The sequence below is a fragment of the Brassica oleracea genome, chromosome C9, assembly GCF_000695525.1.
Source record: "Brassica oleracea var. oleracea cultivar TO1000 chromosome C9, BOL, whole genome shotgun sequence".
NCBI lineage: Eukaryota > Viridiplantae > Streptophyta > Magnoliopsida > Brassicales > Brassicaceae > Brassica > Brassica oleracea.
Genome location: NC_027756.1, coordinates 48,606,976 through 48,625,285, shown reverse-complemented (window position 1 = coordinate 48,625,285; position 18,310 = coordinate 48,606,976). Strand labels below are relative to the sequence as shown.

General features: G+C 37.6%; 6 protein-coding genes across 7 annotated transcripts; 3 read left to right on the top strand and 3 right to left on the bottom strand.

The window, feature by feature from the left end:
- Window positions 1–588: 588 nt before the first annotated feature.
- Window positions 589–2,171, top strand: LOC106313345 (F-box protein At3g19470-like). Its single transcript, XM_013751140.1, has 2 exons — window positions 589–799; window positions 894–2,171. Exon 2 carries the CDS (start codon window positions 894–896, stop codon window positions 2,043–2,045), a length of 1,152 nt encoding a protein of 383 aa, XP_013606594.1. The 5' UTR covers window positions 589–799; the 3' UTR covers window positions 2,046–2,171.
- Window positions 2,172–4,034: 1,863 nt separating this feature from the next.
- Window positions 4,035–7,590, bottom strand: LOC106315239 (lysine histidine transporter 2-like). The gene is made up of 2 exons (XM_013752986.1): window positions 7,351–7,590; window positions 4,035–4,577 (listed from the first exon to the last, which is right to left on the bottom strand). Exons 1-2 carry the CDS (start codon window positions 7,588–7,590, stop codon window positions 4,035–4,037), a joined length of 783 nt encoding a protein of 260 aa, XP_013608440.1.
- On the top strand, window positions 7,132–9,603 carry LOC106315238. Its single transcript, XM_013752985.1, has 6 exons — window positions 7,132–7,291; window positions 7,360–7,766; window positions 8,405–8,459; window positions 8,542–8,641; window positions 8,779–9,075; window positions 9,211–9,603. The coding sequence occupies exons 4-6, from the start codon at window positions 8,624–8,626 to the stop codon at window positions 9,601–9,603; spliced, it is 708 nt and encodes a 235-aa protein (XP_013608439.1). The 5' UTR covers window positions 7,132–7,291; window positions 7,360–7,766; window positions 8,405–8,459; window positions 8,542–8,623.
- Window positions 9,604–10,311: 708 nt separating this feature from the next.
- LOC106313837 (ATP-dependent zinc metalloprotease FTSH 6, chloroplastic-like) lies at window positions 10,312–15,417 on the bottom strand. Its single transcript, XM_013751758.1, has 4 exons — window positions 14,587–15,417; window positions 11,099–11,412; window positions 10,780–11,020; window positions 10,312–10,702 (listed from the first exon to the last, which is right to left on the bottom strand). The coding sequence occupies exons 2-4, from the start codon at window positions 11,308–11,310 to the stop codon at window positions 10,361–10,363; spliced, it is 795 nt and encodes a 264-aa protein (XP_013607212.1). The 5' UTR covers window positions 11,311–11,412; window positions 14,587–15,417; the 3' UTR covers window positions 10,312–10,360.
- Window positions 12,812–13,414, top strand: LOC106313838 (protein IDA-LIKE 3-like). Its single transcript, XM_013751759.1, has one exon. It carries the CDS (start codon window positions 12,907–12,909, stop codon window positions 13,213–13,215), a length of 309 nt encoding a protein of 102 aa, XP_013607213.1. The 5' UTR covers window positions 12,812–12,906; the 3' UTR covers window positions 13,216–13,414.
- A 385-nt stretch (window positions 15,418–15,802) lies between the features above and the next one.
- Window positions 15,803–17,255, bottom strand: LOC106313373 (uncharacterized protein At5g19025-like). Of its 2 annotated transcripts, none has more exons than XM_013751171.1 (2): window positions 16,805–17,255; window positions 15,803–16,735 (listed from the first exon to the last, which is right to left on the bottom strand). In XM_013751171.1, the coding sequence occupies exon 2, from the start codon at window positions 16,689–16,691 to the stop codon at window positions 16,026–16,028; it is 666 nt and encodes a 221-aa protein (XP_013606625.1). In that variant the 5' UTR covers window positions 16,692–16,735; window positions 16,805–17,255; the 3' UTR covers window positions 15,803–16,025. The 2 variants fall into 2 exon arrangements, with proteins under 2 accessions (XP_013606625.1, XP_013606627.1); XM_013751173.1 differs by having other exon boundaries at window positions 16,855–17,254.
- Between the last annotated feature and the right edge of the window lie 1,055 nt (window positions 17,256–18,310).

Here is an 18,310-nt window from a genome sequence, read left to right as displayed (position 1 = left end):
AAAAAAAAATCTTCTGCTAGCAAAGAGAGAGTTAGTAAGGTTACATGCTCATAAATAGTTTGTCAAACTCCCAAAAACACTATATTGGGTATTTCCTTAATTTTGCATACTTTTGTGGTTTTTGAGCTAATTGACTCTTTTATACTCCTTCCGTTTTTTAATATAAGTCGTTTTAGAATTGTGCACTTAGATTAAAAAAATCATTAATTTTATATTTTTTAAACAAAAACATCATTAATTATTTACCTAACCACAAACCAACCAATAATAAAATAGAAGATATATTATCATTGGTCATATAACAATAAATTTTACATAGAAAACCGAAAACGTCATATAATTTGGAACATAAAAATTTCTCTAAAACGACTTATAATAAAAAACGGAGGGAGTATATCTGGCTGGTTTTTAAAAGTTACTCCTCACCCTAAGATTTGGGAGGGCCTAGAGCAATTTATGAAAGATTTGAACTAATTTTGAAAAAAAAAAAATTTAGGACAGAATTAGATTAAAAAAAAATCCAGCGGCCCAAATTAGATAAGGTATTTGGGGTTATAAATTTAATTTTCAGTGGACATGAACGAAACCGGATTGAGATTTTTGGGTCTATTTGTTCTGTCGGTCACAAACAGAAAAAATAAAGTTTTTCTCTCCTAATAAATTTGGGTTTGTGTTTTTTCTTCGGTCTTAATCGAATCAATTTCCTTGAGAGTTTCTGCGTCTCCAATTGTTGTATATATATATATATATATATCGAGAGGCGGAAGAAATCTGCAATCTCGGGACAGAAAGAGGACAAGTAAGTTGTTTTTTGATTGGTTTAATTGTAGGTTGACCTAACTTGTTCCGACAACAAGGAAGTTTGGGTTAAGACAAGGTTATCTTTCATATAGATGAAGATGTGTGATCTTCCAAAGGATATGGCTGAGGAGGTGCTCTGTCGAATTCCGGTGACATCTCTGAGACCTATCCGATCTACTTGCAAAAGGTGGAACAAGTTGTCCAGATGTGGCGTATTTGCAAAGAAGCACCTTGCTCATCAAGCAGAAGAATCAAAGGAGGGCCGTCTTGTGGTCATGATGATGGATTATAGGGTTTTTTTGATGAGATTCAATCTTTCCAACAAATCATGTGTAGTAGAGCGTGAAGCTAGACTTATTGGCCCAGACGGTTCAGATCAACTCGACGTGTGTGGAATCTTTCACTGCGACGGTTTATTGTTATGCATCCCCAAAGGTCACTCCAGGCTCGTGGTTTGGAACCCGTATTGGGGGCAAACCAGGTGGATCGAGCACACACATAATTGCCACTTAGTGGACAAGTATAGGTGTTCTTATACGTATGCTCTCGGTTACGACCGTAACAGTAAGTCCCACAAAGTCTTGAGATTTATTGATTATCTCTCTCATTTTGTCGAGTTCAAAATCTACGACTTCAGTTCTGATTCATGGAGGATTATTCTTGACCTCTTTCCTCGAACGTGGATGATAAGATATGGTGAACGTGGCCTATCTTTAAAGGGAAACACCTACTGGTTTGCTTCAGATACAGATAGACAATCTACCAATGGTTTCTTAGTCTGTTTCGATTTCACAAGAGAGACATTCGGGCCGCCTTTGTCTCTACCACGTGTGGCTTCTTTTCAAGATACCGTGAGTCTATCTAGTGTTAGAGAAGATCAGCTTGTGGTTTTATTCCAGACCGCTGATATATTGACGTTTGAGATCTGGATTTCCACTAAGATTGGTGATGACCCTAACGCCGTGTCCTGGAACAACAAGTTTTTCTTATCGGCCAATATCAAACAACTCATTCACCCTCAGTGGCAGTTTCCTGCATCTGCGAGTTTCTTCATTGACGAGGAGAAGAAAGTCGCCGTGGTTTTTGATAAAGACACTGATATACGAAACCCCACTCGCGAAGTAGCTTACATCATTGGAGTAGATGGATCCTTGAAAGAAGCAGCAGATGTCAGAGAATGTGCAGACCGTTATTGTGATGCATTTCTTTGCTCATATGTTCCAAGCTTAGTGCAACTTAATTAATTAGCTCCCCCACCTATTTATTTTACTTGTTTTATTTCCTTCCTCATCGAAAGACTTGTACTCAATAATACTCATATCTATTTTTAAGTTTTTTTTTAACCTATTTTGACCTCCGTTTTCACATCATCTTCCTTTAGACTCATTTCTTACCTCTGCAGGTTTGTATGAGTGCCCTCTCTTTGTCTAATGTTTTATCACTCTTTTTTTGTTCAACATGTTTTATCACTCTAAAGGAGTAAGATTGGTGTTTGTGGCTTCACTATTTCATAGACATTCCTAATTTTGGTGCTACACATCTCTTAAACAGTCTAATATGATGTTACTCTCCATGTGTTTAAATAAAAGACCTTACAGTGAGGATTTTACAGAGAAAAAATGGTTTATAGTGAAGAACAACGATTTAGATTTTAGGTTCTGAATCTGTTCTCCCGTCTGAATACACTGATAACACGTGATGCCATATACAGCTTGTTGATGTTTTGTTGGACAAGGAAACCTTAACGGGAGACGAGCTTCGGGCAATCCTGTTTGAATACACTGACAAACCGTTGAATGTCGATGATAGAGTTCGAATCAAAGATTTGATTAGTGTGTAATCCTCTGTATATTAATTGAGTAGCATTTGAAAAATTAGAACCTTAATTTTGTATTAATTAAAAAAAACCTCAAATCCTAGGTGGCACTCTAAATATCATCTAAATTTTATTTCAAAGAATTCTAAAGCATCTAATATAAAGTATAGTTTAATCTAATGGTGTCATATTATTCCATAATTATATAACACTAAAAAAACATTATATTAACCTAAAAATATGAAGTGTGTATTCTTTCCATAAATAAAAGCTACGGAATTACCTAATATGATTTACATATATACGAGAATTAATGATTATGAATAATAAAGATTTGATAACAATTTTTGCATCCTTCTTCATTTTTGTTTAAATTTATATTATAAAAAAACTTAAACAATCACATTAACCATATGTTATATTTTGAATTTTCTTATATGTTATATTTTGAATTTTTTAAAACAACTTTAAATTACAAAAATGAGGAAGCTTTTATATGTTATATATTTTTTTTAAACGACTTTAAAATACAAAAAAATTTTTTAAAACGACTTTAAATTACAAAAATGTAAGTTTTTCTTAAGTATACGACTAAAAACATTAAAATGACATGTATCAATTCGATGGTTGATTTGAAAGCTTTCAAAACCATATGGAAGATAAAAGTCAAAATAATTCAACTGTGAAATATGGAAGATAAAAGTCAAAATAATTCAACTGTGAAATATGGAAGATAAAAGTCAAAATAATTCAACTGTGAAATATGGAAGATAAAAGTCAAAATAATTCAACTGTGAAATATGGAAGATAAAAGTCAAAATAATTCAACTGTGAAATATGGAAGATAAAAGTCAAAATAATTCAACTGTGAAATATGGAAGATAAAAGTCAAAATAATTCAACTGTGAAATATGGAAGATAAAAGTCAAAATAATTCAACTGTGAAATATGGAAGATAAAAGTCAAAATAATTCAACTGTGAAATATGGAAGATAAAAGTCAAAATAATTCAACTGTGAAATATGGAAGATAAAAGTCAAAATAATTCAACTGTGAAATATGGAAGATAAAAGTCAAAATAATTCAACTGTGAAAACAATACTGTTCACTTTTTTCAAGAATGTGTTTGATGGAAAAAATAAAGTTTTTATGTTATAATTTGTTTAATGTCCAATCCGATCAACCCATGATGTATTAATTATAGTTTTGTTCCATTACTTTTAATAAAAATTGATCCGATCCATCGGAAAAAAATTATATAATAACAACAAAAAATATTTTATATATATAAATAAAATGATCACATATATATAAAAAACTATTGATAATATATATATAAATAAACTCACCCTGCGCAAGGCGCAAATACAAAAATAATAATAATACTAAGGTACTGGTATTAAACTCAAACTAGACTTCACTTTTTAATTTTTTCAAACCGATCAAAAATGTCCTTGACCGCTTGGTAAGTTCCGGTTATCACAAGCACAATACCGATTAGTATAATACCAATGAGAACCACCATTTCGAAACCGAGTCTTTGGTATTTGCCAGAGATCTTTAGGTAACACAAACATGGTAATATAACTGACGCAGTTGCGCTCAAGAATGCTCCGACCAAGCTCATGAGATCACCAAAAAACGGAAGAAGCAATGCCACAATCACATTGCTAGCAACCAACACCGTACTAAGGATTAAACGGGCGGCTTTTTTGTTAGGCAGAATCCGTGAAAATCGGCTCTTCATTGCGTCGATAATAGGCGTAACCATGAGGGCAAACTTTGCAATCGGGTTCACCAGTGTAGTGCATATCGCCACTTTTGAACTAAGCTTATCAGTGGGAAGATTCAGTGTTATCTGCGTAGAATGTGATTCTACGTTTGATCCATACATTAAGTAGCCCAATATTGCCACTGATGCATATATGAATCTGCATATTGTGAAACATATAACCATAACCTACAAATAAAACAAAAAGACAAATAAATTTAGTATATAACCATTTATATAATGTTATGTTTTGATATAACGTACGTTTGAGAATTGGTTTTTGTTATCGGTTTAAATAGTTCTAGGCATTGGTATTTGGGATCCCAATCGGGTTTTGGTTTAGTCCAATCGGGTTTCGGTTTTTCGGGTTTATCAAAATCAGCCCCATTCGGGTTATATGAAAATTTGGTTCGGGATCGGTTCGGGTTCCATCGGGTTCGGATCGGGGTTAGTAAATCGTCAAAGACCGGTACAACCCATTGTACTTTCGGGTTCGGGTCCCAATCAGTTCTTCGGTATAAATATACCTGATTTATATCTACTTTGTAACAAAAAAAAAGTAAAATCGGCTTTTCAATTTTAAAATATTTGATTTGTACATATTTTGTAACCAAAACATAAATAAAATTTATTCAAAAATAAGAAAGGAACATCAAATATGATCATTCAAAATCAAGCGAAAGGTAAACATAGTTATTGAGAAAACCAAATAAAAGAAAACATAAAACGAAAACCAAGTTCTCATGAAATGAAAAATATTATTCAATGAAAATAAAATTAAAATCTAAAAACTTCAACCGTCAACCGCCACCTTCAACCATCAATATTCATGTAATAGATAATTATTTTAGATGTTCAATATATTTTGGATACATATTAGGAATTGAGATCATGTTGAGTACAAGTTCTTCTTGGGAATTTTGAATGTTTCGGGTTTTATCGTATATCCATTTAGTTTCGGGTTCGGTTCGGATAATACCCATAACTCGAAATACCATAAAACAAGATCCATTTGATATTTATATCGGGTTCGGATCGGTTCGGATTCATTTTTATCGGATCGGATTCGGTTCAGATTTTTGGGTTCGGTTTATTTGCCCAGTCTTAGATAGTCCTAAACGGATATTACATTTGTACAGAAAACAAAACCCAACATTCTTTTGTACCGAATCAATATAACCGAAATTCATAGAGATAACACAACTCTAGTAGAGAATCTGTGACCACTTTCTTTTGCTGTTCTTTGTTCTTTTTCGTTGGTTTATGGAGTTTCATATATTGTTCTCACAATGGCGAAACAAGTAGAGAAGAGCGAATCTTAATCAATACTTGAAAATTTTCGATTAGTGTTATCTGTTGCTTAATTGTTTTAAGGACGGAAAAAAGTCCATAGCACGGAAAACCCAATCATTGTTAGCTTCTGTAAAGTTTCAGACTGCGTGTTGTTTTGGTTAAGCTGATAAACTGTCACCCTGTCATGGGTTTGGGCTAGTTTCAAGGCCCATAACACCAAAACTAATGGCTTTCCGTCTCACCAACCGCCATGTAGATTTCAATTTTTAAATAATTTTTTTAATGTGTCGGGTCATCTCCCTTTCGTTTTCAACGTGATTTCCCCCTCTCATAACCGCCGCCGGAGAATCTTTCCGCTTCCGATATCAGCCATCGCTGTTTCTGATGGAAGGGGTCATCACATGCATTCATTCCAAATGCGTCTCTCTTCCACTTTCTAGGGTTTCTTCACTTTCTCGGTTGAGGAACCGTAATTCACTCTCTTAATCGCGATCGATTCCTCAGAGGAACTTGTGCGTTTCATCTTCGAGCTCATGATCAAAACCATAAACCCATTTATTATGTTGCTGCTAGTGAGGATCTTCAGAGGTGTTTTGACTTCAGAGGTCGTTGATTGTAAACCATGTCCCAATTCCAATTCACACTGTTGGGAAACGAGACTATTGGTACCAAGTTTTGAAGCTTATTTGTAGCCATGAACCTCTGTTTTTGTTCATACAGCTGACGACGAACAAGCTGTCTGAACTCGCCTGCCTAGCTTTGTATTTGATGTATGAGAAGAAACAAGGGAAGAAGTCAGTATGGTATCCTTATATAAGAGAACTCGATCGTCAAAGAGGACGTGGAGTCTCCGTTGCTGTGGTCAGAGGCTGAGCTAGAGTACCTCACCGGCAGTCCAACCAAGGTATTGCAGTTAGTATTTGGTTGGCATGTGATGTGAACTAGTCAAGTCACACAACTTCTTATTTCTCTCCTATGGTCACAGATTTGAGTTTACTAATTCTAATTAGAATATTCTAACTGCTGGATATGTGATTAGATGCTTAGGCTAATATCTGTGTGAGGGGGGGGGGTAAATAACTTGGATTTCGGTTTCAATGGTTTTTTAGACACAAGAATCGCAAAGCTCACTGTTTGTTTGCAGTGATAATTGATTCTCCTGTTTCCTAGAAGGAACTGATGATAGGTAGTACGACAACAACTGCTGATATTGCACCATGTAGCTTGTTTCTTAAACAGAACCTGAGCGCCCTCCCCCCCATATGGTCATGTCACTTGTAATTCGCTCTGGATTATATGAATACTATATTTTCTCATAATTCCTCTCTTTCCACTTAAATCAGCATCAGATGTCTGTGGCCAAGCCATGCTCCTTTGTGTCAGGATTGTTCCCTCATGGTTTTGTATATCTTATTCACTTGCATTATTGAACAACTTACTATGGTGCTGTTCGTTTGGTTGCCGCAGGTACCGGCGGCAGCGGCAGCGTCAACATTCGGCGTCAACTCCTGTTCGTTTCGTTGCCGCAGACAGCTGCGTCTGACGCCGCGTCCGAACGCCGCAACGCCGATAAAACCTGCTGTCGCGACATAAAACCTGCGGCCAATAAGGTAATTTACTATTTTACCCTTACTATGTTTTAGTATTTACAAAAAACCTAAACCTAAACTTGACGCAGTCGGGGAAAGTGACGCAGCTCCATCTCTATCTCTCTCTCTCGATCTCCATTCCTAGAACCAGTGAAGATCTTGAGAGCTCTCTCCATCTCAAGCTCTCTCTCCATCTCGAGCTCCCTCCATCTCAACCTCTCTCTCCATCTCGAGCTCTCTCCATCTCGGGCTCTCTCTCCGTCACGAGCTGTATCCATCTCAGGCTCTCTGGCTCTCCCTCTGTCACGATCTGTCTCCATCTCGGGCTGTCTCTCTTCTCTGAAGAAAACCCATCTCCGATCTCATCTCCAAGCTCTCTTACCCATCTCCGATCTCATCTCGAAGCTCTCTTACCCATCTCTGATCTCATCTCCAAACTCTCTCTTCTCCGAGCTCATCTCATCTCCAAGCTCTCTCTTCTCCTTTTCTCGTTGAGGTACGTTTGATGCTAGTCAAATAGAGTTTCAACATTCTGATTATTTGAATCTCTGATGATTGTTTGATGCTCCCTAGTGAGTCTTTTTGTGATATATCTTTGGTTTCATTGTGAAAGAGGCCTAGCTGTAACTCCCTTTCTTTACCTTCATGGTTCCATTGCTGGTCTGTTCTTTTAATATAAACGATGGGTTGTCTTCTGAGTGTAGCTTTTGGGGTTTCTAAATTTAAAGTGCAGGCTACAAAAACATCCTATTGTAGTTAGTACGTATTGGTTTACGAGTCTGCACTCATGGGGAAGCTTAAAGGGTTGCTTCTTAGTATTAAATTGTTTTAAGAAGTTAACATATGCCGAGTCAAGTAGAAGTTAAATTGTTTCTGTTTCCTGGAACATTGTTGGAACGTTGTTTGGTCTTATTTGGAGAAAGTAGACGGCTTGACTTGATTTTTCAATTTTTTAATAATTTGTGTGTGTTTAGGGAACACTCAACGTATGCTTCAAACTGTGGATTGTGAATGATTTTTATTTATGCTTTTCTTCCATATTTGTTTAAAATTTATAAAGTATTTATTGATCATAAGATCTTATGTGTTTTGATTCATTGATCATAAGCTCCATTTCTCTGCATCTTTTTGCAGGCTCTCTCATTTCAGGCTCCATTGATCTCAGGTTTGCTCAGACCTAGTGGAAAAGGTGACTAACAAGTGCAAATATATTTTACTACTTGTTCCAAAACGTGAACACATTGCTTATTCTCTTTTTTTTTTTTTTGCAGACTCAGATCTTCTCAAGCTCATTCTCTCAAGCTCAGACCCTCTCAAACTCACTCTCTACTGCTGTTCCTCTCACTTTTTAAGATGTCGACGTCAAAAGATGTAAGTTTCTCTCACACTAGTCTTAATGCTTGTATTGAACTGTCTTTAGGTTGTATGGAACTGTCTTTAGGCTGTATGGAACTGTCTTTAGGTCTTTTAGGTCGTATGCTTAAGGGTCTTGCTTTGGTGTGTTTTAGAATTGGAAACCTGAGGAAACTAGGTATTTTTTCCAACTCTACGCGGAAGAGAGAAGAAAAGGAAATAAGGTTGGTCAGCAAATGAATAAAGTAGGAAAAAAGAACATCATGGATGCGTTTGAGCTGAGGTTTAAGAAGGGATTTTCCGATTGGAAGAGGGACTACAAGAACAAGTACGACAGCAGCAGAAAAAAATACATCAGGATTAGGATGCTGACTCAGAACAGGACAGGACTTGGGTATGATAACATGGGAAGGATCGACATGTCAGATGATTGGTGGAAAGAGCGCGAAAGGGTCAGTTTCTCATTTTCTCTTTTGTGAACTTAGCTGTTAAAATGTACTTGTGTTGAAATAATTGAGCTTATTAGAAGTTTGTGACTGATTCTATCACTGATTTTATCACTGACTTACTCTTTCTGTGTTATATAGGAGTGTCCAGGAATTAGAAAAGCCTTCTGCAAAGAAATTGATAACATGGATATGTTTGAAGCAGAATTTGGTGGTGTAGTAGTTACTGGAGCAGAAGGTTGGAGTGCTCAACATGGAGAAGCAAGCTTGAATTCGAGAGTTGGTGGAGATATTGCTGAGGATGAAGCTGATTCTCAGCCAGCAGCAGAGACAGAAACCCAGGGCCAAGCTCCTCGCCAAACTCAACCAGCAGCTCAGACTCATTCTGGAGGTTCAAGAGCAAAACGAAGGCGTAAGGAGAAAGATGTGGCTGTGGAGGCATGTGAAAAAAGGACAGCTGCTCTTGAAGTGAAGAATATGCTAGCAAAACAATTGATGGAGCGTGAACAACCATTCAGTGTTGAGACCGTATAATTGACCAAAAAATTATTATCAAGTAAACATAATATTTTAATGGATGTAAATATGTTTAAACTACACTTGATTTATTTAAATACAATTTTATAAAAAAATTAAAATAAATCTGAAAAAATGAAAATAGCCGCTGCGTCTGTCAAACGAACAACCCAAAAATCTGCTTCCTGCGGTAGCGTCGGCGTCGACCTCAACTTCGTGCGTCTTCTAAACGAACAATAATCTGCGGCAGCGTCTGCGAAACGAACAACAACTGTTTTCATTGACGCTGCCGCCGCCGCCGATGCAGACGCTGCCGCTGACGCCGACGCCGAAACCTGCGGCAACCAAACGAACAGGGCTTTACTATATCATACACAGTTTTTTTTGTCTTCTTCTGGCTATTGCTTTCACCCTACGTCGGATCCTTTAGCAGTGTATAGCTTTAAAAAGTACTGTATAACCTTTACGGTGATCTGACTTTTCCTGCAATATCATGTCCCAGAACTTTGGAGCTGATGTGAACCAGAAGCTAGTCAGGGGATTCGCAACGACTGTAGCTGTAAGGGAAGGTCATTTCGAAGTACTTGAGATTCTACTCAAATCTCAATCCGGTTTGGTTCATGTCCTCTTTGGGCCGCTAGATTTTTATCTTACCACCATGAGAATTTACACTTTCTTGTCTTTCACACTTTAGTATGAAAATTTTATTGGTGAAAGTCTAGTTTAAGTTTGTAGTACCAATACTACCATAGTATTATTTTATTTATTTGTATTATTACACACTAATCAAATCTTTGATTCGAACTCTATCCTCGGTTTCTAACGGTTGATGAGTGTATTCAGACAGGATTGCTCGAAACTCGTCTCCGGTTAAGGTTTCCTTGTCCAACAAGACATCAACAAGCTTGTCTATGGCTTCTCTGTTATTCCTCACGTGGTTCTTGGCGATCTGGTAAGCATTATCAATTATTTTCTTCACGCATTGATCGATTTCCTTGGCAAGCTTCTCGGACATGGAGCTTCTCGCGAGCATCCTTAGAACGACGTCGCTTTGCATGGTCGCTGGATCGGTTAGAGCCCACGGACCAATCTCCGACATACCAAACATCGTCACCATCTGCGAATTGAAAACTAAGGATTAGAGAACCGACCGGTTATTTCCGGTTTATAAAATTATGTTTTATATTTCTTTACCTGTCTTGCGATCTGTGTTATTTGCTGGAGATCGCCCGCAGCTCCGGTGGTTATCTCCGGTTCTCCAAAAATTACATCCTCGGCGGCTCTGCCTCCTAGTCCTCCGACGACTCTAGCGAACAACTGCTGTTTAGAAACCAACGTGGGGTCTTCTCCCTGTAAGAACCACGTGAGACCACGTGCTTGACCTCTAGGAATCAATGTTACTTTCTGAACCGGGTCGTGACCCTCAGTCAATGTCCTGAACCGAATAAAAACCGATTAATTTTGACGTAAACTGACCAAACCGAAGACATTGCATTAGTAAACCGGGACTTACGCACAGACTGCATGTCCTACTTCATGGTACGCCACAATCGCTTTGCTTTTACCGTCGATCATCTTCGTCCCTTCCATTCCGGCGGCAATCCGATCAATAGAGTCGTCAATCTCTTTAGGGGTAATCTTCTCTTGTCCTCTTCTTCCGGCGAGAATCGCAGCTTCGTTCATGAGGTTCGCCAGGTCAGCCCCACTAAAACCAGGAGTTCTCATGGCGATCACGCTCAAAGACACTTCTTTGTCAAGTTTCTTGGTTTTGCTGTAAACTTTTAATATCTCCTCTCTTCCTCTGATATCCGGTAAACCAACGGAAACCTGTTCCAACCGATCCGGTTTGCTTTAGTTTTAGAATTTATATTCGGTTCAAAGGTCCCGACCATAACAAAATGAAACATTCGCATATTGCCTCCGAAATATTAATGTTTTTATGACAACCCGCCCCGTGGGACCCAGGCTCACAGCGCTGCAGCGCACCGACCCCAACCCCTCCATTATGGGAACTACCTGCCCCATAATTAGGTTGTTGGTGAGATTCGAACCCCCGACCTCACCCTTTAACAGCCTTCCCACAAGACAAGCTGTCACCAATTGACCTGCAGATCAATTGGTCTGCAGATCAATTGGTGACAGCTTGTCTTGTGGGAAAGCTGTTAAAGGGTGAGGTCGGGGGTTCGAATCTCACCAACAACCTAATTATGGGGCAGGTAGTTCCCATAATGGAGGGGTTGGGGTCGGTGCGCTGCAGCGCTGTCAGCCTGGGTCCCACGGGGCGGGTTGTCATACTTTTATTGTTGTTAAAATGGACGCTAAGAACACGGTAACTGAAAATTGTATGAATTTTATGACGCCATTAAATTTAACGTCAAAAAAGTGAAAGGATGCGGATGTTTTTGAAAATCCGGCGACCAAAACTATAAAAACGATGCTATTAATTATTTAATTTCTTTTATGTTTATCAGCCGCTGGCCGCTGCGGCCAGCGTTAACCAAAAGAACATGACTAATATCTAGTGAAGTAACCATGCCGCCGCGGCCACACTTTCCTCTCCCTCCAACTGTAATTTACATGCAATATTGCACTAAAGCAAATAAAATAAGTTTTGGACAATACAAAGTGAAAAAAACTTTGCCTTACCCACCACTAATTATTTCTTATGTCACTTTCTTCTTTCTTTGACGCCTCTTCCTTTTTTTATTTCGCTTATATGGTAATATATTACTTATTGACAGAAATAAAAAAACAAACAACAATGACGATACCCGTTAAAAGAAATTCAGAAAATTCAGAACTATGTGATAAACATTACTCGTTAACCCTAATTAAAGACAGCTATAAAGAACGCTAAACCTAATAGACTGTTCAGATTAGTAAGCTTTCTTGCTTAACTACGAAAAACATGATCAGTTTGGATTTAAGTTCTGTAGTTTCCTTACATAAAAAAAGAAACACACGTACGAAATAAGACCTTCTTTTTTTTTGATCAAACACGAAATAAGACCTTAAGTAAATAAAAAGAACATACGAATTGAACCATAAGTAAATAACAAAATATACGAATAGAAACCACAAGTCAAAATCTTTCAATCACATTCTATCTCTGTCTCTTGATGTGCCCATATTTCTTGCTGTCAACAATTCACAACCTCCTTTTTTCATTCATCACCATTCACCATCAACCAAGAAAACCCCTTTAAATATTAAATAATTCCACCCAAAACCCCTTCAAACAAACAAAATATTTTCCCACTCTCTCTCTCTCTCTCGCGCTCACTTTCTCTCATCGTCTCCTCCAATCTTTAATTCTTCAAAATGTCTTCTCGAAATCGCAGATCAAGAACCAACCAACTCAGGAGAACAATCCTTATACTCGGTCTTCTTCTTGTTATTTTGAGTTGCTGCAATGGAGCTAGAACTACGAACATGTTCTACACGAGTTCACCACCCAAACAACCCGACATAGTTTCACCACCTCATCATCACCATCATCAAGTAGAAGATCACAAAAACGTACAGTTTTTGGGGTTCTTGCCACGTCAGTTTCCGGTTCCAGCTTCTGGTCCTTCAAGAAAACACAATGACATCGGTTTAAGTAGTACTACTAGGACTCCTTCTCCTTGATGTTCAAAAGATTTTATTAATCATTCTCCCTTTTTATTTCTGTAAGTTTTCTGGTTTAATTTTGGTCTAAACTGATGTAAATAGAATATTAATTTGATTTATTTCTGGGAAATGCTGTGGGAAGATTATCTTTTTTTTTTGTTTTTAATATTGGAGTTTGTTAGATCCATTGAATTATTGCACGTACGTAAGTGTAAAGGAGGAGACATAATAAGGGTCTTTGTCTAAATAAACAATTATTACTCATTTGGATCTTCCTATAAGGAAAGTTCGTTCTCATAAAACTTGGATACAATGTCCTAGTCGTCAATTAACCCGAATGATGATGATGATACTGTATCATGTCACACTCAATATAGGTTACGTACAGTCACCGACTTGTTAAGCAGAATAATTTTGTATACTATTACGATTGATAATTTTGGAAATCTAACAAATTAAATCTCAATTGTATATCACATATATATTTATTCTTCTTATCTTCTTCCATGTATATATTTGAAAATATTATAAGAGTTTTAAGCAATTAGAAAAGGATCAAAAGAAAGCAAATACAGTACGTTGTTTAATCTATTTATATACTGCATATACCATAAAGTATAAATTGGAATTAAAATCCGCTTTGCATTCGGATTCGGAGCTAGAAGCGCCAGGATGAATAATTGACAACATGTTTCATTATTAGACATGTTAAGATTTTGTGACAGATTATAAAAACTTGATAGAGATGATAAAAGAGCCTCATGGACGATTTTCTCGACAGAGGTGAAAAAGATATTAACATGTCTAAATTAACTATGATGAAACTGATGGTTTCTTAATTAGAATTGTTTGGTCTTTTCATACGGTTTTTTGTTCGTTGTTTATTATATTCCGGTTTAGTTATCCAAACTACTTCAAATTTAAGTAATAAAATGGTTTCTTATGTCAAAAAATAAACAAGACGACAATGTGCTTGGTATATAAGTCAAATAAAAAACAAGCATACAATAGACTTCTTGACGAGATGCTAATAATCCGTGTTCGTGCATCAGTTGCTAACTGTTGGAATAAGCTTGAATTAGCTTAGAGAATAAGCTATCCTAATCCCACCGAGATATGGTTTACTAAGAGGATTAGGAAATATTTATAGATAAGCTTTAACTAGTAAGATTAGGAGATATCTATTCTTATAAATAGGAGTTGCAGAGTTGTTGCATTCCTTAAGAGTTTTGAGATTGTTAGAGAAAGAGCTAAAGGTTTTGAGAGGATTTTCCTTAAGATTAATAAGAGAGCAAATTCTTATTATTGTGATCTTGCATATACAATCGAGAAATTCAAACTATATTTGGCATCGAGGGGATATCAGCAAATTGATTTAAAGGATGTTACCTTCCAAGGCCAAAAGGCAAGCTGGGTCCACTAGGGGTTCTAGAAGATGCTAATAGCAGAGAGCCAAGTAAGACCAAGGGAACCCCAAAATTCCCCAAGAAGTTGAGCAAGAAAGCTCCCCATTTCACATCTAGGGGATGAGCAGCGAAGTCTACATTCTTCTCCTTCATCTTCCTGATCAGATCAACCGGTAAACCTGGAAGGTTAATCCTAACCCTCTGGATCTTTCTTAACGCTGGATTGGAGATCTCTGCGATGGCAACACTCCCATTCTCGAACAAGTCAACTTTCTTCACTTCATTCTCTTCCAGATGGTGCAGAAACCTCGAGTACGACATTCTGTTGGAAGCAGCTTCGATGGGAGCTTCTGGTTCAGCCTTTGCGGGATGAGCCAATACTAGAGGTGACGTAAGCCCCAAGGCAGTTAAGCTCAGCAAGGCTCTCTTGGTGAGTTTAGAGTCTGGAGTTTTAATTTTGAGAAGAGGATTATGACTATGGCTGGATTTAGATAGATGAGTTGATTTTGGAAACTCTTGGGACTTATTAATACAGGTTGGGATGTTAGAGAGAGGGAGAGACAAAGCTGACGTTGAAGAGGCCATTTTCATCACCACAGCCAATGCTTATGTTCTTCTTTGGGATTATGCTTCAAGGACTCTTGCTTTCTGAGATTTGGTCTTCTGATGTTTTGGTTGGTAGGTTCAAGAATTTATATAAACAAAAAGTTGAGATGATGAGTGATGACTCAAACGAAGAGGATGTTTCTAGTTTCTTTTGTCTTCTCTGGAACATATTATTGTCTTCTTGAATGATCCAGAGATTGTACTATTGAAAAAAAAAAACTTTGCATCTTAAATGTCCACATACTATTGGAGATTGATATAAATCATAGTCTTGCAACAAATCTCAACCCTTGATCATTTCCAAAACTCCTTTTATTGTCTCTTTTTCGTTCAGTAGACTTTCATATGATCCATACACTTGGAGGGCAAAAAGGCATATACACATGTCGTAGTTTACCTGATCTCATCAAGAACCACTAATATTTATCCCAACCAGGTCATATACCAGAAAATACAGGAATGCATAAGAAAACAGAGCATATATAAAATGTTAGAATCATTTAACCATGATAGCCAGATTAAAAAAAGAAGCACACAGTCAAGAATCATTAGAACACATTCAAAACTTCAAAATCGAAATAATTGTTCTTCACTAGAAACCATTTTTCTCTGCAATATCCCTCATTGTAAAGGTCTTTTATTTAAACACATGGAGATTAACATCATATTAGTTTTGTGTAAGAAGTTCTTGTGAAAAATCACTAAACTCCCAAAAGAAAAGAAAAAAACATGTTTATAAGCTAATCAAAGTATAATCATCATCATCACAACCTGTAATGATACCATCTTTTATCTCAAAAAAGATAAAACCTCTTTTCATTTCTTGATCTTCCTTTGCTGCTTCTTAGGACCAGGAACCTCCAACCTCCCAACCGAACACCCACACTTCGCCCTAAAAACCAACACAGCCCTCCCATTAATCGGAGCCATCTTCTTCAGCTCCGCCTCCAACTCACGGTGGTGATCACGAGGCAGCTCAAACAGCCCCTTCTTGCTAACAACACTCGAGCTCGATCCACCTTTAACACAATCCTCCGTCTCCAGCTGAATATCAAACTCCGCATTAGCCTTCCCCAGCCCTCTGCAATCAGGCTTCCCGCATTTATTCCGACTAGACACGAGTATAACAATCATCCAAGCGGACAACGCGGTGCACGAGACGCTCAGCGCGATCAGACCGTAGACGATGGGGTCAGGGTTGCGGAGAATCTCTTCCTTGACTATGCAGGAGACGTCGGAGAAGATCTCCACGGACTTGACGGCGATGAATCTGATGTAAGGGAAGATCAAGAACCCTGAGGACGTGACGACGGCGATCAAGATCAGGACGTCGATGGCTGCCGATGGAGATCCGTCGCAGCAGATTGATGATGATGATGATGATGATGATTTACGGCTGGCTCTTGGCTTGTGAAGGTCTGATGAGTTGGCCATGATCGGAGATTGTTCGACGACGGAGATTGAGCTCTGGAGATGTACCATCTCAGATTCCAAATCCGATTCGGATCAAATCGATCCACCAACTCCTGAGAGGAGGAGGAAAAATAAAAAAAAAGAAAACTCAAATCAGATACGGTTGAAGAATTGGAGTGAACCTGATTGGATCGGATCGAGAAGTGATCGTTAATAATCAATTGAAACCCACCGAAACAAAAATTTAATCGGAAATCAAATCTTCGACTCCAGTTCATACGATTTTTTCGAATCGAATTTGTATACACCTCGAAGCAGTGACGGATGTTTAAATAAGAAGAGAAGTCGGTAACGTAATCGCGGTTGAAACTAGCGCATCAGAATATTAAAAAACAGACAGAACAGGGAAGCAATCTGGTGTCGGAGAATTCAATATGTAAGAGGAAAGAAAATTTCAGATCGTCATCATTAAAAGTTTCACTCGTTACGGTCCGAATCGATGGACGGTCGTGTCGTATACGAAGGAAGAGAGGGGTAGTCACACGCGTTCAGATTTTGATCAAAGCTTGCCTGCCTAGGTGTGTGTATGTTATGTATCGTATCAAAATGTATCAAAGTTGTTTTAATTTATTGATTTTTTTTACTTTGTTGATTTCGTGGGTCACTACTACTTTACCAGACTTAACTTTCCGTAGGCTTCATTACATTATTTAAAGGTTTGTCTTAAAAGAAGAGCAAACCAATACTTTAATATTGAGTAGTAGTACTAATATTAAAGCCCAGATTCGTTTTTAAAGCCCAATACAAAGCCCAGATTCGTTCTGTGTGGGGTCAATAGGTCCGAAGCTACCTACCTCTACCATTCAAAGGCTATTTTAAAGAGTATCTTTGTCAAACTTGGCAAGGCACTGATTTTCATAAAAACCTCTCATAATCACATGCTTCGACACCATTTTTAATTAATTTTTCGTTTTTTATCTTTTTAATAACATAAGTTATTGATTCATTTATCTTGTTATGTGTTATTATTTCAAGTGGACGGCTACAATAGTAATAAGGCAACATGATATTGCTAATCAAAAATAAACACGGTAATCGATGTTTCTTTTCTAGTTTCAGCGTCTTGGTTTCTTGTTTCCTATCTAATAACCCAACATACATTTTATTTTCATATTTCAAAGTCCTTGCACTACAAGAAAACAGCAAGGATTCTGAGGGAAAAAATCGTCGGAATTTCGTCGGAATATCGTTATTCCGACGACATACCGACGAAACAAGTCGTCGGAAATAATTCCTCGGAATTTCTTCTTTCCTCGGAAATCCCTCGAAATTTTCCGACGGAATTCCGAGGAAACAAACTTCCGAGGAAATTCCGAGGATCACTAGTTTGTATATTCCGAACGTTTTTTTGTAAACAGATCGATCGATGGATTTATGTCCAAAAATGCATCGATCGATCGAGTAAAAAATATAATTAATTTTCTAGCTCGCCACATCCGACCGGGTGCGACGACCCAAACCGACCAAATGTCCTTTCTTCTTTGGAACCGACTGAATAGAAAATAGCCAAATTTACAAATTTAAACCAAGAAATAAATGAATTGAACTTTTAAAAAAAAAAGAACTTTCGGATTCAACGACTTCGTTGATTCGAAACCGGGACAAGTTGGTCGAAGCCGTCGAAGCGT